We start from the raw sequence: 21,733 nt of genomic DNA, 5'->3' as shown, positions 1-21,733 counted from the left end.
ATATTTTGTCATTGAAGGGTAAGTGAATTTTGCGAGCACCTCGATAACGGCGTGGATATGGTTAATTTTATTGTATAAAATTACTCTGTTGATGATTAGCAGTGAAATACTAAGGTTTACACGGTAAGGAGTTAGTACAAAAAATATATTTGACAAATTTTCTACTATATATTAATTAATAAAGATATCGATGGACTAAATCTTCGCCGTTTCGACTGGGTAGACAAATCGTCAGTCATTATACTCCTAATCAGTGTCTGTGACCGAGTGTTACTTTAGCGATGTATCCCGCGTAACGTCTCCAATCTTGCAATTCAAATTCCAAATCTAGACTCAACGTTTCCTTCCAGTTAATTTCAGTCACTTGGTGGCGATTGGTTTGAGGATGTGAGCCGATATCGAATACTGATTTTGTGTTTGTCACGAAATTCCTGGTCTGCTCTTCCATGTTTTGCTCGCTGATTGGACTTAACTTTGACTTTAAACCTGAGTAATCGGGGAGCCAAGTCATGAGCGAGCTCAGCCACCATTCCCACCCTGCGATATCGTTGCTCGTTCTGTTTCTATTTTCAGTTTGCTCAAAATTTAAATAGGACCGATTGCAGCTCAAAGAATTTATTACAAATTCGCTCGTGAGAACATTGACTGACGATATGTCGTCTGGAATGGGTCCAGGATCAGGTACGAGAAGTTGGCTTGTCTCTAATGTATTTTTAGACGAAACGACCGGTTGTCTAGGTGTCAGAGACGTTCCTGGCATCTGACTCGCTACTAAGGCTGATCCCAAAAGCGTTGCTATCCCTGCAGCGTAAGTTGCAAGGCAGATGGAAGACACACTCATCACTGTCTGAATCACTGCCATCAGCTGTGTCGAGTCCATGAGAAAATTAAGGTCTGTATAGGAGAACCAACCTCTCTTCTGACCTTCTTTGTAAGCTATGTCTCTCTCTAATCTCTGTAAACGGTCCCAGAAATCGTTGTTGCAAACGAATATAGTCCAATCCTGTTGGAGTAAGAAAAAAGAATATATAAGGACTCATTTTGGTTCTCATTGATATTATTGCTGTGAACTGTAACGACGATGAACTTACAATTGAGACAAGAAAATCCTTTTCCAAACTATTTATTTCAGATAATGTTAAGCCTGCTGACTCTGCCCATTCTGTGTTGAACACTTCATCCTCTTCCCCGTCATCGTGTAAAAATTTACTGGCAACCATCTGAAAGTAGGGCAGTCATTATCATATGCTGTTAAGTGATTAATTGTCAATTTTGATTGTTTGCACAGCTAGATAAAAGACCAGTATGAATTTATCACAGCAAAGATTTATTTAATTGGGACCAGGCTATGATATACTTTATCATCGTTATGTCTCAGTACAATAATTACATCATTTTTATAAAATTTTAATAGAATAATATTTACTGACCAGAGAAACAAGGAATAATTCAGATGGGGCCACACGTTGCAAGTACTCTGGATTGCAATCTTTGAGACGTTCCAAATAGAGCAGTGCCAAGACAAGAGAACAAGGAGAGACACAAGCATTCCGAGATATGCGGCTTGCTTCCTCAACGTCGAGGCGTTCCAGTGTCCGACCACTTTTCACTTCCGTGAAAAGTTCGGCAGCTAATTCTATAATTCATCAAAAACTCGCATGTAATAAATTTGAAAATAGCTCCAGTACTAAATTTTCTGAAACTTAGTCATGGGCGAAAATGTGCCGCTTTTTGGAATGGGTACAATTGGTGTAACTCACCTGTCACAGGGAGGCTGAGGCAGTCGGTCATTGGCAATTTCGAATAGTAAAGTGATTTCGTTATTCGACTAAGGAACTCGTCGTGATCGCCCATAGTCTGTAAATATCAATAATTTATTAATGATACGAATGTCGTTTGAAGAAGATGCGAGAGGTGATAAAAATTGTCCTTGGAATGCCCGTAATTGCTCATCTTATACCGTGAATAATGCATAGCAATTAATTAACAGATGGCTCACCTTCAACTTCGCAGATGATTTTCTACGCTTTGAGATGTTAGTCATGGTTGACCGATTATTGCAACAAGTCAACCGAACCAATATCAGCAGTCAAGTTGCCAAGTCAAATAATGAAAACTTTTCGAATCTTTGAAATATAAGTTTAAAAAAAAGTAACCTAATTTTACGAGAGATCAAGGTGCCTGACCGAGACACGAAATGACCCTTTTTAGCATAGAGTAGCAAACGTATATAGAAGGATGTAGGGAAGATGAAGAGAGGGCGAAAGGCGTTGCCTCCAAGATGTAAGAACGATAAGGTATTACTGCGCAGGCGTATTTACGAACTAATCGCCTGTCCGGACCATGGAAGGCCGTCTTGGATTTTAAACCAATCGCATTCGAGATAATTTAGCGCACATTTTAAAGTGTGAAAATCCACATGTTTCATCCATGTCGTTGTCTAGTCGCGCATGCCAGACAAGAACGAAGGGGTTATATTTTGATTCTTATTAATAAAATATGTCTAGGACTTATATGGGCTGCGCAGAATGAGATGAAAATGCATCCGCCAGAAAAGCACGCCTTATTTATTTTCATACATTATGGTTGCCTCGAACAGTTTCGATTTCTTCTCACCGACGCGTCGGTAATCTAAACATCTGCATTCCCTTGCGACGTCCATTTTTCACTGACCAGAATCCCTCCAAACTTCTCTTTTCGTGTATCTCGAGTCTGTTATTCGCCCGTTCGTGTTGAGTACCTCGTGGCTCGTGCATTGAAGTTTGGTTAGCTTCCGTGCAATCGACAATCGTACATTAAGAAGAATATCATCTAATAAACGAGAAGTGGATATTTAATTGAGGCTCGCTCTTTATTGTCTTATGTGATTGTAAAGTGTCAAAAATGGCGGTACGCGTGCAATTTGAAAACAACAATGAGGTCGGTGTATTTTCAAAATTGACAAATTCATACTGTCTCGTCGCTATCGGCGGTTCCGAGAATTTCTATAGGTATGTTGCTTCCTTCAATCTCCTTTTTCCGCTCGTTTTAATTCTTCCTTATTCTTGAAACGACTAACAACCTTAATACATCCTCGTGTCAACAGCGTATTCGAAGCTGAATTGGCCGAAACAATACCGGTCGTCCACACGTCGATCGCGGGGTGTCGAATCATCGGACGATTGTGCGTCGGTAAGTTGTTACGTTCATATGTGCAATTCGAATGGACTAGTCGAAACGCTTTGCATACTACTTACAACTGTACAACTGTGATAATACGTCCAGGTTGATAGTACAAGTTGGCTTCTTGTAGTCGGACACTTTGACAGGGCCATAAAAGGTAAATCTGTCAAAATTGTTACTTGTTTTTCCCCATTGACCAGGTAACAAGAATGGAATGCTGGTGCCAAGCAGTACGACAGACACGGAATTGCAACACATACGTAACTCGTTACCCGACAATGTGAAGCTCCAGCGAGTTGAGGAGAGGCTTTCTGCCCTGGGCAACGTTATAGCATGCAATGATTATGTGGCTCTGGTTCACCCAGATTTGGACAGAGTAATATTTTTCACCCTATATCCAAAAGATATTGTCAAATGGACCTTGTCTTATTGAATTTATTACATAGGAAACTGAAGAGATCTTAGCTGATACCTTGAATGTCGAAGTATTCAGGCAGACAGTTGCAAGTAATGTACTTGTTGGATCTTACTGCGTTCTCTCCAATCAAGGTGGCCTTGTACATCCACAAACTTCGATCCAGGACCAAGACGAGCTCTCATCGCTGCTACAAGTACCGTTAGTTGTAAGTCTTGTGGAAAGAGTACTTTTGTGGTGTTTTAGTTTAAAATGAAACACGTAAAAGGCAATATTTGAAAAAGTTACACTGTATACATTGCACCAACAGCTTTTCATCTGTATTTCAGGCAGGTACGATAAACAGAGGAAGCGAAGTTATTGCTGCAGGAATGGTTGTCAATGATTGGGCATCCTTTTGTGGCACAGACACAACCTCGACCGAACTCTCGGTGATAGAGAGCGTTTTTAAGCTGAACGAATCTACACCAGCTGCAATTGCATCCACAATGCGTGCCTCATTGATAGAAAGGTTTACAATTACTGATAATTATATTGGATTCTTCTTGTCTAAATTTAGTTATTTGTTTTTTTTTTTTTATTACCAAGGGCAGAATTTTTTGAGATTCAAGAAAATATGAGATTGAACATCATTTTCAACTGTTTCAGTATGTCCTAAATGACATTGTGATGAAGAGAAGCGAGTTGCGTAAATGACTGTACGGTGCATATGTTCCGTACTGTTTCGGATACGTGGACCGTGGGAATTGATCAACAAGGATACTAAAACTTCTCGTTCAAAATAGACTTATCATTCTAATTCTGTTGGGCACGATGACTATAGCAGTTGATAGTTTTCATATGAAAAATTGCATGGTGTTCGTCTCTCAGAATTGTGAAGTATAATTCGGTATATTGAAAATTTATATAACTAAATGAAGAAAGACACTTTGGTTCCCAGTTGGTTTTTATTTTTACCCAGACTAAAAAATAGTCTAATTATTTTTTATGTATAGCTATTGTTGGTCTGTACAGGATACATGAAAATAGAAATATAATTGAAAGGGAACAAGTACAACTTGGAAGATAATGAAAACATAAAAGAAAAAAAAAAGAAATACATCTTCAAATTATCATTATTTTCACTTGATTTTCGTAGATTATTATTATTATTATTCTATTCAAATAAATACAATGTGCGAGACTAACGGAGATTGATTAATTCTTAGAGCATTTTTATTCCTGTAGTAATGCAAGGCACAACAGTCCAATGATATAATAAATCAGACCAATGCACCCGAGTGAATTTTATACTCTGGCTGTACAATATGTATCGTGCATAGGCATGCCTGAGAAGCCTGAATTGCATGAAAGTTAGGGGGTGGCTCTTCTGTACAAAGCAGTCTAGGTGGGTACGCAACACAGTGAATATTTTTTACGCACTTTTGAGACAATTGCGATTCTAGTCGTTACATAAATTGGTATGCTCTATCTGTTTCTCAAAAATATAGTGCAAAATTTTCGAAAAAAAAAAAATAAATAAATATATATTCGAATAAGAAACAAGAAGGTATAATAAAATTCAAATCATTATTATATTTTTAATTGTCGTGAAATATCTCAAGATATGTACTCATATGTATATACCTAATACGCAATTATTAAGCCCTCTTCAATCACCATTCAACGAGCAGAGCAACGTTAGCCATACTTAAACTGAAGTTTTTGCACAGTAACTGAATACAGAATAATTCTTTATTCTTGTGATCAATTGTTAGAATTATAGCTATATTTTATTACAAATCCCACTCGAGGTATGCTGCGTGCTGCAAGTAGGCAGTTTGAAGCATTTTCGCGGATAAACCTGCCTTTCTTTCCGAACAGGAGTTTGTCAAAATGTGACAAAAGTTTGAGTAAAGTTGATATATCTTGTCGTAGTTCGCTCATTGCTCTTCTGTTTTCATAATTTTGATTATTTAGACTAGAGAACAGGTAACTGTTCTGTTTGCAGCAACTCTGCTGCTCCGGCGGCGTCTGATCGCATAACCAGAGTTATTCCAGCTCTGTATGAAGCTGGGATACGGATGTGCGTTATGCTCGTTGTTATTCCAGAACTCTGCCTCCTTTGGCCCATCGTTTCTCTTACCAGGTTCACTATTTGTCCTGTCAAAAAAAAGACATTTCTTGAAAAACCAGACAATTTCAACGGTTTATCAAAACTACTTCCGAAAGTTCAATTAATTTTAGTTTGTTGCTTCAAGAATCTTACCCAGGACGTTCAATTTTCGCCAACGCTGTCCTAATTGGCTAAGTGGCCTTAGATCTGTGTTTGTACTCCAGTGTGCCAAGACGTCTTGTCTTCTTATTAACAAAATACTCGGACTGACCAGTTGATGCCAGACTGCCTGTAGTTAATATTTGGTAATATTGAATTCTTTAATGAAATTTGTTTTCACGGAAAAATATTGAAATGTGAAGAAAGTAGAATTGAAAATTTGCAATGAGGCGGGTATGCTTTGGCAGAATACTAATGTATGTTTTTACAGAAGGTAAGAGTACTGGGACCAACCTGTTCAGATAAACACTGCAAGGGATTGGACAAATATATTCCAGCGGGTCCGACGCCGAAAATCATTTGATGATGCCACGCATCAGGGATATTTGCTCCTTCCCCACAGTGTTGGAGATTCAGAGTGGCAATCGGCACTGCTCCTGAAACATTTATAGCACAAATGTACCCAATTCTCGTGCATATCCGAGTTTATTGATGGATATCGAGGACAGGCAGTGGTTTTACTGAAAATTCTAGTGTGATTTTGTCGGCCAACTTCTCACCCTTAGATATCCAGTAGTGCAACCAGTGCGAAAACGAGATCTTCCTTTCTGGGTATAACGCAAAGAATTTCGTTACCACTGCCCCACTGGTAGCCAAAGACATTCCTCGGGCTAGATCTTTGTGAGTTGCTCCAGCCATTGAACGGCTCATTAAATACATTGGTAAAGGTGTGCCTGGCTCTCTGAGCCTGGTGGCTACGCCACGAACCAATACTTCGAGGGAAAATGCTACATCCAAAGCGAGCTATAGGAAAAAGAAGGTTTCGGTTTTGTAACTTGTAAGTTTCATGCCAGAGTTCTTTTTGTTGATGTTTATTCTGTACACTTACAAGCGCGTTGATAGCTGCGGTTGCTCCGCAAGCCGATGTTGCAATTTGAGTAACTTGCTTCACTGTAGCTTCCTGTTCGCTCCAAAGCATAATTTTCTCTACAGGCAATAGATCTTGAGATCTCTCCGAGCCAAGTTCACTTTCCTGTGGATGAGGGGCAATTTAGTGAAAACGAAAATCTCATATCGGTAAAAATTCTTTACTCACTTTGTATCATTCTCTAAAAGTTTCCTCGCGATTGTATTGAGTTAGCGCAATGGAATACTTACGAGATTTGAGTCGCCACTTTGATTAAAAGCAGTTTGTTTGTTGAGCATTAGTTTCTTAGCCATCATGCGGTGGTAAAGGGTAGAACTGAGATTTACTTTTCTAGAATCCAAATTAGAACTCTCAGGTATTGAACCTCCGATCCCTGTTGTGTCTTGAGACCATAACTCAGCATCCGTATCTCTGCTATCTCCAGGCGATATCAAATCACCGTTTGTATTGTGATGTCCATAAGACTCCTGCAATGGACATAGCGTTGCGCGATGCAGTCCTGTTGCCTCCCACTTATCTGCAAAATTGGGAGAATACACTTTGTCATAATTTACTTTTTTGAAATTTAGTCTCACGTGATTTCTCATGGTAAACATTCTGTCGATCAGAACTTTTCGTTTAACTATGTACAAGTTTTTGTCAAAAACCTCAATCAAATACTCGATTACTGGTTTTCTGGTACAACTTGGATAACAATGAAGAGCCATTTTTAGCATGGAAAACATTGTACCTATTCTACTGCTGGTACTCGGCATCCAGTGTGATGAACTAGGCTGGTTTGGAATTTGATTGAAGGAACATTCTTGATTAGAACAGGACTGAGTAGCTCTCTGGTTCAATATTTCAGAATTCTGAGTAGGTTGTTGATTTGATGGTACATTGTCAAGCCTGGAGGCGACTCTTCCACTGCTAAGATCATTCAGTGGCACAGGATCAGGCTCAACGCTATCTAACGCGATATTCTGAATATCCTCGTTAATCGATGCCATATCGCTGTCTCCAGTATCCTGTGGGAGAAAATCAGATTAGAATTAAGAATTTGCTATGTATGTAAAAAAATTGTTATTGCTAGGAAGAAAAGACGTATAAACCATATCAGAAAGACGAATAGCCCTGCAGTACCTGCTCACAAGAAGGACCAGGATCGAAATCCATTTCCAAAAAGTCCATTTCTGGACTTGAACTCCCACTGTGATATTGGGGTTCAGCCTCTCTCTCCTCTCTCTGTCCTTCTATAGGCCCCAACTGCTGCCTGAAATCCAATTGCGTAGGATCATCCATTCCTTTGTAAGTATAAAAGCAGCAATCCTCGCCATCCGACATGTCCCCCTCATTTCCAGAACTGGAATCTCGTCTGTCGCCTTCCCTTGGAGACATCTATTAAAAGAGCAATATAAACAAGTGAATAAATGCATTGACACAGAGCACAGAACTTACTCTCTGCAATCCGCTGGGTCCGGCGGCTTCTCTGCTGCCGTTGATATTGGGCCTTAAAAAGCAGCACGTTCCTTGGCTGGTCGAACCGATGCTGCTTCCAAAGTTGTTCATGCCTCGATTAGGCACGAAAGAGGTAGAGTTCCAAATGGGATTGCCGTCGGCACTAGATTCTGCACTACAGGCAACTTTAGGTGGACATTTCTCAATCCCAGATCCATAATCTACATTGTTTCTGATGTCGGTGTCTTCCTTGGATCCGTTTTCAGCCATGCTTGTCGACACATTGGCGACGTTGGTTTGGGCTGACGGAAAGACCGAGTTCGAGTAGCTAGGGGTCGACTTAGGATAGACGAGGATGTACGGACTGGTCATATTAGTATGTGCGTTACTTTGAGAGGTATCTAAATAAGCAGTGCAGGTCGAATTTGTGTTTAAATGATCGGGACCCATATTGCTGCTTGAATTATTGGTCTGTGGGTTCTGGGGACCGTTGGCAAAGGTGCAGGATGATTGTGGGGAGAGATGCAAGTCCTCATTTTCCTCACCTATGTTATTATTCATTTTAAACTGATCATTGGTCAGTCTGTTCGGGATCTTCGCTGCCTGATGTGAGCCCCCCTCACACTGCGAAGATCTGTTCTCGTTTGCCTCCTGTTGACCCTCGATTCTTGTGTCGCCGTTAGGGCGACTTTGCCCGTTGCTGTCTTCCTTCGAGTTCATTTTGTCAACGTGTGATTCAGGCTCCTAAAGCTTGTCACGCTGGTGTCAATGTTACAATTTTGATCATTGTCATCGTAGTTGTGATTTGATGACCGATGTCTTCTAATCCTCTAGGTGATTTTGAAACTCTCCCAAATCTGAGTAAATATATCGCGAATCTCGTCGTTGGCCGTCGCAATAGTGACAGACGAGTATTGTATTTTTATTTTCAGATTACCAAAAGAAGAGAAGACAAAACTAGGAGTTCAGAAAAGCGATCTTGATGGGCTTAAAACAGTCTACAAATCTCCAATTCCTCATACGGACGAAATAACAAGGGGATAAATAAATGCCGTAGCAAAGTGATGTGTTATAAAATCTTGGCTAAGGTTAAACTGGGGTTGAAGAAGGAAACACTGCGAGAGGTCTTCCGACCTTTCTTTCTTTTCCCGTTTCGCCTGTCCGTTTCATCCGCAAGATTAATATCGTCCCGATTATCACCTGATTTCTGTGTCCAATTGCTTTTGTATGTACCGAAAATCCGATCACAGTTATCAATACAGATCGAACTACTGCTGCTGTTACTGATTATACTTTTTTATATTACCAACAGCACCGCATCCACGGTACTTACGATTAGATGCATGGCATCGTGTACTGTACGCATGTACGTTGTTATATATATACATAAGAGAGACTGATACACACACCGTGGTCGCGGTTCGTGACACACACACCGTGCGATGTGTGGCTTCGAGTTAACCGTGTTTCGTTGTTTCTTACCGCCTTCTATTCTATCCCTTTCTTTTCATCTTCTTTTTCGATCCGCAACGCATCCCGGGACCTTGACGTTATTTTAACACCGCCACGAAATTATCGCGGGGTTGTTAAATAGCCGATCCGACGAGAGGAATTCCCTTTTATATAACCACTGCAAACTGGTTAAATTGCTGTTCCTCCTTTTTATTCTTTCTTTCTTCTTTCTTTCTTTCTCTCTTTTTCAATCATAACACATACCCTACTCTACTGTCACAAAACTCAACATCGAAACAACGTATAGCTCGTTCAAATAACATCAAGCCTCATTCGAATCAGCTGATTATACTCACTGCTTACATGACCACCTGGTGGTTGAATTTTCAATGATTTTCAACTGTATTGTACGTCTGTACGCAGGTGATGCGGAACTAATCGTTCATGCCTGAGGCATGTTATTGTAAAGTTAGAAAAAATGCGCCTAAATTATTATCTGAATAAAGCTGAAGTCTGTATGATAATGGATAGGAAAAAGTATTTTTTTTTTTTATCCATGGAATATTTTTTTGCAGGTGTCCTGTACTCGGGGGTATTTTATATCTGAGGCTTCATTACTGTGATTTTTAACTCATGAGAATAAATAGTCAGTGGCGCCATCTAGTAGAGATCTTGAAAATAATCGGTACCAAACCATGTTAAGCACGTGACCTGACAAATTCAATGCTTCTATAATTGAAACGTGGTACATGACGTTTGTGAAACAAACTGGGTGTCAAGTGTCAACTCCCAGTAAATCATAATAAACAATTTGGTTGGAATTTTTCGTGTCTTCCGAAGGCCGATAAGTGGTGAAATTTTGTCGAGCAGGCATGAATATCGTTAGGATAAATAAGAAAAATGTATTTTACATAATATTTGCACTGCTACTGAGTACTGTCAAAGAGGCACAAATGGGTGGGTGCATTGTTTACTCACATTTGTTTAACTTAACCCAGTCTAACTCGTAACCGAATAAGCGGCATTGCTTTGACAATGTACTTGCTACGATTATTGCACTGGACTTATTGTCAGAGTTCCGATTACAAACATTTCAGGTGGAATGGCAGACTTCGTGAAGCATGAAAGAGAAAAGAGGAACACAAATTCTACCCTCCAAGAAGATTGCCCGGCTGATAAACAATGCTCAGAATTAAGCGTGGAATGCCTCAACTGTACCACAGATCCGGGGTGCATCTATGGCAAGACTATTACATCGACGTGTACAGTTCGCAATGAGGTCAAATGTGTGGTATGTTGATTTGTGATTAAAATTAAAAATCAAGTCAGTAGGACAGATGACAACAACTTATGATATTATGGTTTTTTTTTGTCACTTATTTTCTTCACTTTTTTACAGCATCACGATAACTTACTATAGAATTACTCGTCACTTTATTCAATTTCTTATCCATCAGGGTGAACAAACTTTTAAAAAAGACTACATTTGCCGCTACTGTTATCAGACTGAGCACTGGGAGCATAAATGTCATCAAAAAGCTACTTGCAGCTCAGTTGCCTCTCCTCAACAGTTTTATCGGTACGTATTAAAGCACCTCTTAGTTACTGTTATTCTTAATTAATTCGGATTGAGTAAAAGGTTGAACTGGGAATATGAAAATCTGCAATTATGATAGTATTGATACTACTACAGTACATCTGATTAATTATTTCATGTTTAAGTACAAATTGCACAGTCAATAGCGACATTGTCTGTTTGGGTCACAGAAGATTCATGAAAAACTTGCCTTGCAATTGGATAGGCGGATATAGATGGTCAACCGCGCTTATACTGAGTATTACTTTGGGAGGATTTGGAGCTGATAGGTAAGATGGATTTCTCACTTGCTCGCATTTCTGATTAGTTGTCTTTCTATTATTAATAATGTTGGGGTAAATATTCGCAGGTTTTATTTGGGTCACTGGCAGGAAGGAACGGGAAAGCTGTTCAGCTTTGGGGGTCTTGGAGTTTGGACATTAATTGACGTAGTACTTATTTCCATGCGTTATTTGGGTCCTGCCGATGGTTCGTTGTACATTTGAATCACGAATAGATTCCATGAATTTCAAGAACTCATGCTTAAATTCATCATCGCCATGTGGAATAATGTTTAAGGAAGATTTGATTGTTAATTTTTAATTAAGCCATTTCATTATACACTGTATTGACATTATTATTTATTATTAGCAATATATGATCACAATTCGTTTGTGTTATTTTCTCATAAGTTCATCAATAGCTTCCCCGATAGTTGTGACCACTTTTTCCACCTTCAACGGTCCAATATTGTCAACCTGGCAAAATAAATATACGGGATACATGTACAGCAGAAATTTGATAACTACTCGTGAAAAGACATAATGTTTACTTACTAGTATAGAAGTGTATCCCAGTGTCTTGATTAGCCTAAGTTTCAAGTTCATTAATCCATGTGGTTTCCGAGGTTTACACAAACACGTGTAATTGTTCAACAAATCGACGTGAAGCCATCTAGAAACAAAAAGTCATCTGTTCTTAACGGAACCGTAGATCTATAACAACTTGTTATCCCTACCCTAGTGTTTCGTGCTTTGCGCTGATCCCATATATTCGTATCTCATTAACTGGGCAGTCAACATTAATCTCGCTCAATTCCAATTGACTTTCCAAACACTTCAATATGCTACTGATGCATTCAAGCTCGCTGTATTCATTTAACAATGGTTCCTTGTTTGTGTCCCAGATGAGGTTGGATGGAATTACCACTGTGGGTGCCTCAATTTTTATGCATGCCAATAGCACGACCAGTCTCCCAGAATCTTCTGAAGAGTTCTGGAGTAGTCGGTGGAAAATTTTAACGCGAAAGCAGTATTCTATGATCTGTAACAAAATGGTTGCATCGAATTTGAATATGTAGTCATCCATGAAACACGCCTGAAAGTTATTGCGCAATTATTATATTCTCCCTATGTTCTGAAAGCATTTAGATTTTCATTTATGATTCTGGCTTTCAGACTAACTCAGTATACACACCTGACGACATTTGGATCCCAGTATCCAGAGGGCCAAAAGTGAGCCACAGAATGCTTTGGGATACCTGGAAAACGCGTCTAAATTATCTGACAAAAATTTCTCCACATATAAGAGTTGACTGTGGGTTAATTTATGGTTCAGGGTGCTGACGGCCCACAGTAATCTATCAATATCTTTTACTCTGATCGCATCTTCGGCTGCGATATTATCTTCTAATATTGATCCGCTTTTACGCATTTGCAAGAAAGCGTCTCCGACTAGTCGGTTTATCACCTTGGAGTCAGCCTGCAGGATTTCTGCGTATAGCGCCAAAATTGGTACTGCGAGTGACATTTTGTATTTTTCCTTATGCTCGAGGATTCTTTTACTCAAATGATCTAACGAAAATTCGCGCGATGGACCGGCATGCCGCATAGCCTTTAATAGGGGTACAAACAGCTTTTGATTCTTTAGCAATTTCTCAACATTTCTTTGCACCGTTCCTTCTATGATGTGAATTATTTGTCGGTCAAGTTTGACTCCGCATTTAAAGGCAGCTATTGATACGATACATTGTTCGATTATAGAGAGTTTTTCAAAGTCTGAGAGATACTTCAGCGTGTATCTAACGTCCAACAATGCCTCCGTCTTTCTTAGGCTCATGAGAAACAACAAGTTCATGATTTGAAGGGAGCTTTGTTTGTTTTCGGACAGGCGTAAGCGCAGTGTTTTAATCGATTCCAAGTAAAAGCCCAGCAACATCACTTTAGTTGGTGCTGTTCGGGCGAGTTCATTTAAAAGAATTAGAGTTTCATCAAAAGACAAATCGCACAACATGCGACTACAAGTTTCATCCACTCTCTTAAGCAGGAACAGGAATTGCGCATTATTAGGTTCCTTATCCAGTATGTCTATGATGATTAGTATGGGAAGCAATTTTGACGCAGTTTGTGTAACTGAGGTATTATTTGGGCTTTGTTTGATGTCATCAAGCGGTGTAAGTTGATTCTTTCTCAATTCACTGGCTATGAAACTTTCTCGTTCTGGTGTTTTTATGTTCAAACTCATCATATACTTTTTCAAATTTGATTTCGACATAATGTTTACTTGAAGATAATTCAAAAATGTGTTGTGCAAGTTTTCTACTCTTTGACCATCTTCTTTGTATTCGTCAATCGATCGTTCCTTCGCATGATACAAACTGGCTGTAATTCTATTATTTCTATTTACAAAATAGCAGAATAATTTCCTGTATAAACAAGACTGCATTTCGAATTCTGGAAATGAAATATACGATGTATATCTGAAATATGTGTATAGGTATGAATTTAAGTTGGTGGGGAAAGAAATTATCTCAAAAAACTAAAACAAATCGCCAAACGGTTTCAGGAATCGATTGATCCAAAAATATAGAAAATTAAATGATTCAATCATGAGACTGCCAATAATTGTGACAACTATTCGACTGCATTCTGTGATCGTTTGGAAGGAAAGTTGACTTGTATAGAAGTATTCATTGTAAAATCAGGTGCAACTTCCAGTCAGCGAAACAATCATTTGTTCAATGTGTGAAGTTTGGTCTGGGTTTCATCCTCTCTCATCATCTTCTCCGGATGTAATCATCGCCTATAACCTATAAAATCGAAAACAAACGTCAACCTTCTAACCGTTGTCTCATTGGCAAGTAACGAAACGCGTAGTTTCGGTTGAAAACTGCTCACCCATCGCAGACAAATATCAGTGAGGTGAATCTTTGTCAAGAGAAAACGTTGCGACTTAAAAAAACACACTCGTCAATTTGGTGAGCGTGAAAACCACGAGATCGTTGAGTTACTTGAAACCTAACCTAACTGTCTAACTGTCTATTCCCCTGCTTGGTAAACAGAATTCGACAGGGCCATTTAGTCGATCTACTAAAACTATGAGCTAGACAGGAAGCCAAAGATGCCAACTGTAATAGCCCTCGATGTTTCCCTGTCTATGCGACGCCCTGTCGTTGGTTCGGTCACACCAGACGGAACGCAGAGCGAACAACTCACCCGGCATCACCTCGCCATTGCTGGAATAAACGCTCTCATCGATTATCTACAAGTTAACTCTAAATTGGAGTTTGTTGCACTGGTGAGTATCTCTGTTCATTGACACTATTGAGATGGAAAAGTGAAGAGAATAACACCGCTTATTCCACAAGGTTGTATTCTCCTCGCTGTACGAGGTCATCTGTCCGTTCACCAGAGACTATGATAGCATCAGAGCAAAGCTGCAGAATATCGAAGAGTGCGACAAGACCTGTGTCGAGACTGCGTTGCATGGCGTTAATACCGTAGTTATGGCAGAATGGGGCAACACAACGGCTTGTCAGGTAGTTCTTGTCACTGACGGCAACCCTGGAGTTGGCCCAATGTCACTGGGAGACTCTCTGAACTCGCTGACCGTTAAACGGGACTCGAATCTGTTTCCTCTACCGTTTCCTTACCCTGGGAAATTGACCGTTGTTTGCATTTCGTCACAACAAGGTATATATAGTTCAAAAAATTCCTTTGTAAAACGATGTATTAACTCTTCTGACTTTTATGCGGCCGCTTTTACATTTATGTAATTTTTCCTCTAGTTATTTTCGATTTAATTTGTGCTCTAGATCCGGGACTGGCTATTGGAATGCCGCTGTATCAGCGACTAGTCGAGTTGGCGGGAGGCAACAGCATAGTCTTAGTTCCTGAGGGACCATTGACGAGGAACTCAGTGACAAACTGTTTTCAAAAGTTGGCTGAGGTTAATTACGTCTCTTTTCAAGGGTACTTGAAATGTGGACAATTGGGTTCTCGCATTCTCCTGTCTCCACCACCTCTGGTATCTATATACCTTTCACCTTAAAGAGTTTTAAAAAGAGCCCCATAATATTTGGCAGAAATCTTTATAAGTTGTTATATTAAAAAAATTTTAAGCTTCTTAACAATTTTGCAGCCCTACACGAAAAAGACTGATTTTGAGATACTGACTGGTCAAACGATATCAAAAACTCTTGAAATTTGCGGCTTCATATCCGTGGTCGATGTCGGAAGCCCAAACGCGATATCGAGGCATTTGGTCCTGCCGCTTCCTACCGAAAGAACAACGAGTATGCAGGGAATAAACCTCGAGGAAGACTCTGACACAGACGACAACGGGGATGAGGGAAAAACGCCTTCGTTCTGTGTCCTGCTGCATGGCGCGCTAAAGGTAAATGAATCGAATGATCTTACATATTCCGGAAACACTCTGGACACAGAGCGAACACTGCATCTCGTTCTCTCTTCTTTCCGTTGTGGTCGAAGGTCGAAAACATGGCAGCTCTGTGTTTGCTGAATAGCGACTGGTATGGTTTCATCTACTCCTGGGCAGACACCAAGAAGAAGTCTAACTTAATGCTGACTGTGCTAGAGCCGGGTTCGGACGTTATACCTTGGCTAGGAAATTTGAATAATTTGGGACCAGTCGATGCGAGCATCTTGAAAGACGGAGAAAGCGGATTTCCTGTAAAACCGACTGAGAAAAGGAGCTACTCCCAGAACGCGCCCTCTTGGATACGCCAGGTCGGACTACAGTCGGATATTCAAAAGATCTTGAGGCATGCCAGAAAGTTGCCTGAGAAGACACAGAATTTTTATAAGGTGGGTATTCGACTGTGGATTGGGATTAGAATATATCTATTAGTTATGTTCTTTCTTCATCTAGGAATTGAACAGATTAAGAAGAGCTGCGTTGTCGATGGGATTTGTCGAACTTTTGGATGGCCTGGCGTCTATATTCGAAAGAGAGTGCACACTTCTTCCCGCCAACTTGAATCCGGACTGCACGATACAGATGGGACACGTTGCCGAGATGCTGAAAAAGCCGTATTCTCGAGAACTGAAGAACAATATAACTCCTGTTCGAACAAAATTTCATCCCGACTAGATCATACGTTCAAAGAAACCTATATCCAATTTATCATTTCTTTTGTTCCATACAAAGAATGCACGAGTAACTTGGTGAATTTTAATTTAATTATAATCATTAAACATTTTTATAAAAAATATTTTATTACATGCAAGAGGATAATACTTAAAATCTTTTTATCAACGTGATGCACGTTGGGTTTACTCGATTATTTCTACTATCTCCTTTCGCCGATTATTTTAAATTCAATGCGAAACAAACTTTTCCCTTTGTCTCGATCGTTTTTTTTTTTTTACTAAGATTAGATCAATTTTTAGCAGCGTCAAGCTCTTCGAGAGCCAGTCGTATCACGTGGTACAATCCCTTGGCGCTTTTAGTTGCGGGGTAGACATTTAGGTCGGGTACATGAACGAAAATCGTATTGTCAGATCGTATCTCAAGAGACTTGCGAAATATGTATTCGCAGAGATACAAGCCTGCGTCTTTTGACAAAACGGCTCTGCAGCCCTCGTCGTTGGAAGATATCGAATCATCGCGGCAATTCAGCTCGTCGCAAATTCTCTTTACGTTTATACCGGTCTCTATAACTTCCCCGGGATCCTCTAGTAATTCGTTTTCCGCAGTCGGAAGGCTTTGAAACACGTCCAATTTATTGTAGCCACTTCCGTGCGCTCGGCATTCCAACTCCAGACAATTCGCCATGCCGGAAACACCAATGTGCACCACAAGCTACAGAAAAAAAATAGGGAAAAATAGATAAGATAGATTAATCAGTGAAACGAAGAAAAGGATTAAAAACCAAAAATCAAATAAGTTTCCGCTCGGTAACTTTTGTCTCTTGAAAGGAATGAAAAAAGAAGATTCGGTTTATCTACTTTATTGAATAAAATTTGGTCAAAGTTCAGAAATTTTCCGTGCAAATAACTCCGCAGAGATTAGATTACACGGTGTTTGATCATGTGATTACCATGGGTTTGTGCTCCAACCATAGTTTCGGTATCAGATGTGAGACACTCTCATAAGCTACCGGAACTTCCATTGTGACCATGGTCACGTTGCAGACATCCTCCAGATCCGAATTTTTGAGTTCCTTAACCGCTTCCCAGCTCGCATTTTTCGGATGCCCTGCGAACGGGCCAAATCCCGTTACTAAAACAACGCGATTTCCCTTATTATTCCCATTGTCAGTCATGATTTTCTCCTGATGATTATTCCCTGAAACGTATATTTCAATGTTTTTGATACTTCATTCGATATCTTCTCTCCTTTGATTCTACCGTTATTAAATCTTCAGGCGACTTGCAGTCGATTCGATGGACGCAACGATCGTTTACTTCGTGACATTTTGTTTATTAATTTTCGAAAATCATGACAGTTATAATGATTTTGGATCAATTTCGATCGCTTGCCATTCCCGTACGTTTTTCCCGAAACTAAGATACCGCGATCAAAATCCAAAACCGCGAAATAAACTTTAATTGTATTTCAACAAATCAGAAGCACTCCTTAGCTACGTTAGACTGGATACAGGAGTTGTGACACGAATAGAAAGAATTGCAATATTTGAAAAGTATACTAAGCAGCGTTTATCCGTTCCATCATTCCTCTTATATTTTTGGCGGGAGTTATTCTCTGCAACTCTATTAAAACATTCTCCAAATACTTCCTCTAACAAAGTCGATCCAATTTCGTGAATCGCATCTCTTTGCAGAAGGTTAACGAAGAAATTCGATAAGAAATTTCGAAATTTTGCACTAAAATTTTTACCCTGCAAGAATCTTCACTTATCGATGACGGAAAATATCTGAATCTTCGACTACCCACCTTTTTGCTTCGATGGTAATTCAGTTTATTGTTGGGAAGCAGCGCCGAAAAAGACAAGCTTTAAAAAAATCCGATTACGACCGACAACGTATGCATATATTACAGTTATATCGGATACTGAGAAACACCCGCGTCCGATTATCCCTTTACGTTCAACGGGGCGTGTGATCAGACGAGTTCCACGATCTACGAGGAAATTCCACTACATGATCGCTGATTAACTCGCGATTCGCTGCAGCTTGCGCCACGTGGCCATTCGCCTAATGCAACGTTTCGGCGCGTGCTTGAAAACTAAGGTCCGTCTATCAACAACCGATACTTACTACTTATTATCTGCCACTCAGTGGTCTGACCATCGCGGCAAGTAGTAGCGGACTTAACGCGTCCTGTTCGTCCAATCAACTTCCCTTTTATTCCGTATGAGCGCTTCTGACGCTCCGAGGTATGTCTGACCTATACATAATTTTCTACGCCTAGCGCTCGATTCGATTTTCCAGACTCTGGGGCCGCCTCTTTCAATGAAATGGCAAACTTTAGGGACGAATGGACACTACAGTCTGAATGAAAAATTGGAAAAAAAGAAACTCTTAAAATTATTTAGCATTAATATTTGCGCCAATGAATTGCGCATATTTGAATGAGCAAGGCTGAGATATCGACAATTGCAGATAAAGTGTTTAAGTTAGGACGTTTACAATTATTATACTTTGGTGATTTTGGTTCGGTTTAATCGTTTTTCGGCTCATTTTCTTTACAAATAGTTAATTCCCAGAGTGGATAAAAATAGATTCGTGTAAACATTGTGCAACAGAGTTGGTTACAATTATATTTGCGCGTTATAACTATACTATACTGTAAGACGTCTGGGATGCTTTTCAAAGTATCTGTGGGAATCTAATCAGCGGTCAAAATGTTCGCAAACTCATTAAGATTGGATTAAAAAACACTAGAGTATAATTATTTTGAACGTTCTAATTATGAAAAACATTCTTAAATTGTTAATATTTTAACTTCTGCTATTCAAAGCTGCTGAAATTCATTTCTGTTACATAGTAGGATGTCGATTAATAGATCTTGACTATCGTTGGTGCCAATGATTTGGCAGGACATTTTTCAAAAGGTGATTTTTTTCGTTTCCTATCTTTTGATTCAGACTGTGGGACCCATTCACTATTAAAGTGAGATAGTCAAGTTTGGAACCCGAGTATACTTATAAAAAAAAGCATTTTAGTGGTCCGTCAGCTGTATAATGGAATGTTATTTTAATCCAAGTTCTACTACTTCGGATTAATCGTATTTTCATAACATTATTGGTGTATCCTGGAATCATACGATTGCAGAATTATATTCTTACGCCAAATTTAAGTCGGTAATAATTTTCACTCGTTCTTGCTCTTACTATATGAAAGGAAATGTTGCTCGAATCTCAAATTTTGTTCAGTTTCAGTTTCAAGTATGAGTAATCGCGGCTGTCCACTGTGGTGGAAATTTTCTTTAAAATCCTTTCAAAAACGATGAGAAAAAAGAAGAAGAGTTTTTTATATCAAATCTAAGAGGGGAATAAAAATGTCTAGGCACTCAGTCGGAGGAGTTTGATTTTTTTTTACATTATATTAAATCGATGCTGCAGACGACTTGGGAATGTTGGGAGCAGACAGCAGTCGCCACTTTGGTAGAATGTATAGAGGCAGCAGCGGCACGTTCGATTCCTTTGTCGGGCACGTTTCCAATAGTCACAATTGAGAATATTTTTCAACTCTGATTTAATTCCATGAATTTAATAATTTCCATTCCTATGTGAAAACTGAGCTCTTTGATGTTTCCGTTTGAATGAGGCATTTTATTCCGCCTGTATACATACGTTCTATCTATACGAAGATATAGACCCTGAATTTCATGAATTTCTCTACACATATTATCTGCCTTATTCTGGGTGAGTCAAATCACGATATGTCGGAGAATGGTTATTGCCTGCAAATCTGTTTCAGACGAACCCACGAAACATTCTTTGCCTAAACGCCGTTCCTTCACCAACATTCAAAAATTTGCAATTTATATGTAGGTACAAACTAGATACTTTTAAGGAAAGTACTTAGTAATTCTGAGTTATTAGTAATCCAGTCACGCATTACGTGAAAGACAAAACTTCTGGACACTTATTCCAAGGATGTGTTGAAATCTAAATAATAAATGTTGAGAGATAATCTTCGAAATGGTTTTAACGAGGCCGCGTTCATTTGTTTCACGATAAGCTTAAACGCTTCTGGCAAACAATTAGTGGAATCCGCTCATACCGATGGTATAAGTTAGTAGGACTTAAAATCGCTGCAGCGGATTATTAGTCTTTTGGGTGATTATCGAGCTATTAGGACTGTATTCAACCGTCCACAGGAGTCTTCAATTGTTTTATTGCACGACCATAAAATAGTTGCGTTATTAAAAAACCCTGGACAATGTTCAAATTCACCACAATCGCGGTTATTGTAAATTTACCTTTGAGCCGTTTATGGACTTCTTATTGTGAGTATAAGAGTAATGTACGCTTGAATGTTTGAATGAATAATTAATTTAAACAGTCTGCATCCGTACACTTTCTAGCAAAAATTTCGCGAGATAAATATTGGCGATTTATGCCGTGGTCAAAGTTGGAACCATAATCGACCTATTCTTGCCATTTTTATGTGCGAAGTGAAGTAGCGCTAGGTATCTAGCGAGTGCTAAAAACGATTTTATAAGGTAAAAGAAATCTGAAGCGTGTCAACGTCCGCCATTTTGCTCTTTATTGTCTTTGGAGTACGCTCATCGACTACTTACAAAGAACATCATCCTGGTGCATTAAACGAAACATTACGCGGTTGCCCTGCCATCTGTCCCATAAAAAATATCTATTACGTAGTATATTATTACAGTTAGTTGTAACGGATGTGAAACAAATAAAACAATCTTTCTGAGGTGGGTCGAAACGTGAGCTTAAAAAATTGTTCGCCTCACGGACTTCCATATCTTAATCGAGGTCAAGAAACAATTCTACATTATTACAGTAACACTAAAAGTTGAGGCGTGGGTGAGGCATAGAGTACGTAACGTCCGTGTGTATGCAGTCTACGTAGCCGCATAGCTACAGAAACTCAATATAGTCCGGATCAGTGAAATCAGCGCCCTCAATTCACCGTTTGAAAACCTTGCTCTTTTACGCAATTTTAGCGTTTATTAAAGTTTGCTCGCAAATGAAACGAAACCCATATATAACCCACCTAATTTAGCGAGTAGCATTTTCGAGTGCGCGGACCACTCCAAGCGGCAGCCAGCCTC

General features: G+C 39.5%; 7 protein-coding genes across 11 annotated transcripts; 3 read left to right on the top strand and 4 right to left on the bottom strand.

Moving 5' to 3' along the window:
- Positions 1-44: 44 nt before the first annotated feature.
- LOC107219148 (protein CNPPD1) lies at positions 45-2,228 on the bottom strand. The gene is made up of 5 exons (XM_015657247.2): positions 2,000-2,228; positions 1,761-1,857; positions 1,431-1,636; positions 1,092-1,220; positions 45-1,003 (listed from the first exon to the last, which is right to left on the bottom strand). The coding sequence occupies exons 1-5, from the start codon at positions 2,042-2,044 to the stop codon at positions 251-253; spliced, it is 1,230 nt and encodes a 409-aa protein (XP_015512733.1). The 5' UTR covers positions 2,045-2,228; the 3' UTR covers positions 45-250.
- Positions 2,229-2,630: 402 nt separating this feature from the next.
- LOC107219153 (eukaryotic translation initiation factor 6) lies at positions 2,631-5,079 on the top strand. The gene is made up of 6 exons (XM_015657251.2): positions 2,631-2,990; positions 3,086-3,171; positions 3,363-3,538; positions 3,609-3,785; positions 3,907-4,088; positions 4,226-5,079. Exons 1-6 carry the CDS (start codon positions 2,884-2,886, stop codon positions 4,233-4,235), a joined length of 738 nt encoding a protein of 245 aa, XP_015512737.1. The 5' UTR covers positions 2,631-2,883; the 3' UTR covers positions 4,236-5,079.
- On the bottom strand, positions 4,506-9,990 carry LOC107219187. Of its 3 annotated transcripts, XM_015657329.2 has the most exons (10): positions 8,742-9,986; positions 8,197-8,498; positions 7,882-8,136; positions 7,490-7,766; positions 6,990-7,276; positions 6,721-6,864; positions 6,392-6,635; positions 6,126-6,268; positions 5,826-5,961; positions 4,506-5,719 (listed from the first exon to the last, which is right to left on the bottom strand). In XM_015657329.2, the coding sequence occupies exons 1-10, from the start codon at positions 8,914-8,916 to the stop codon at positions 5,538-5,540; spliced, it is 2,145 nt and encodes a 714-aa protein (XP_015512815.1). In that variant the 5' UTR covers positions 8,917-9,986; the 3' UTR covers positions 4,506-5,537. The 3 variants fall into 3 exon arrangements, with proteins under 3 accessions (XP_015512815.1, XP_015512813.1, XP_015512814.1); XM_015657327.2 differs by having other exon boundaries at positions 8,197-9,990; XM_015657328.2 differs by having other exon boundaries at positions 7,086-7,276; positions 8,197-9,990.
- A 247-nt stretch (positions 9,991-10,237) lies between these two features.
- Positions 10,238-11,894, top strand: LOC107219203 (TM2 domain-containing protein almondex). 2 transcript variants are annotated; one of them, XM_046741205.1, is made up of 5 exons: positions 10,238-10,605; positions 10,746-10,939; positions 11,106-11,227; positions 11,416-11,514; positions 11,595-11,894. In XM_046741205.1, the coding sequence occupies exons 1-5, from the start codon at positions 10,521-10,523 to the stop codon at positions 11,728-11,730; spliced, it is 636 nt and encodes a 211-aa protein (XP_046597161.1). In that variant the 5' UTR covers positions 10,238-10,520; the 3' UTR covers positions 11,731-11,894. The 2 variants fall into 2 exon arrangements, with proteins under 2 accessions (XP_046597161.1, XP_015512840.1); XM_015657354.2 differs by having other exon boundaries at positions 10,242-10,605; positions 11,371-11,514.
- On the bottom strand, positions 11,809-13,948 carry LOC107219139. The gene is made up of 4 exons (XM_015657237.2): positions 12,701-13,948; positions 12,243-12,547; positions 12,061-12,178; positions 11,809-11,982 (listed from the first exon to the last, which is right to left on the bottom strand). Exons 1-4 carry the CDS (start codon positions 13,946-13,948, stop codon positions 11,902-11,904), a joined length of 1,752 nt encoding a protein of 583 aa, XP_015512723.2. The 3' UTR covers positions 11,809-11,901.
- Positions 13,949-14,623: 675 nt separating this feature from the next.
- On the top strand, positions 14,624-16,755 carry LOC107219205 (integrator complex subunit 14). The gene is made up of 6 exons (XM_015657357.2): positions 14,624-14,800; positions 14,871-15,195; positions 15,318-15,529; positions 15,644-15,898; positions 15,994-16,329; positions 16,394-16,755. Exons 1-6 carry the CDS (start codon positions 14,624-14,626, stop codon positions 16,613-16,615), a joined length of 1,527 nt encoding a protein of 508 aa, XP_015512843.1. The 3' UTR covers positions 16,616-16,755.
- Positions 16,756-16,829: 74 nt separating this feature from the next.
- On the bottom strand, positions 16,830-18,811 carry LOC107219163 (pyroglutamyl-peptidase 1). Of its 2 annotated transcripts, none has more exons than XM_015657265.2 (3): positions 18,745-18,811; positions 17,565-17,812; positions 16,830-17,326 (listed from the first exon to the last, which is right to left on the bottom strand). In XM_015657265.2, the coding sequence occupies exons 2-3, from the start codon at positions 17,787-17,789 to the stop codon at positions 16,904-16,906; spliced, it is 648 nt and encodes a 215-aa protein (XP_015512751.1). In that variant the 5' UTR covers positions 17,790-17,812; positions 18,745-18,811; the 3' UTR covers positions 16,830-16,903. The 2 variants fall into 2 exon arrangements, with proteins under 2 accessions (XP_015512751.1, XP_015512750.1); XM_015657264.2 differs by lacking the exon at positions 18,745-18,811 and adding an exon at positions 18,422-18,738.
- Between the last annotated feature and the right edge of the window lie 2,922 nt (positions 18,812-21,733).

This window comes from Neodiprion lecontei, chromosome 5 (assembly GCF_021901455.1).
Source record: "Neodiprion lecontei isolate iyNeoLeco1 chromosome 5, iyNeoLeco1.1, whole genome shotgun sequence".
Lineage (NCBI taxonomy): Eukaryota > Metazoa > Arthropoda > Insecta > Hymenoptera > Diprionidae > Neodiprion > Neodiprion lecontei.
This window is presented reverse-complemented; position numbering and strand designations above follow the sequence as displayed.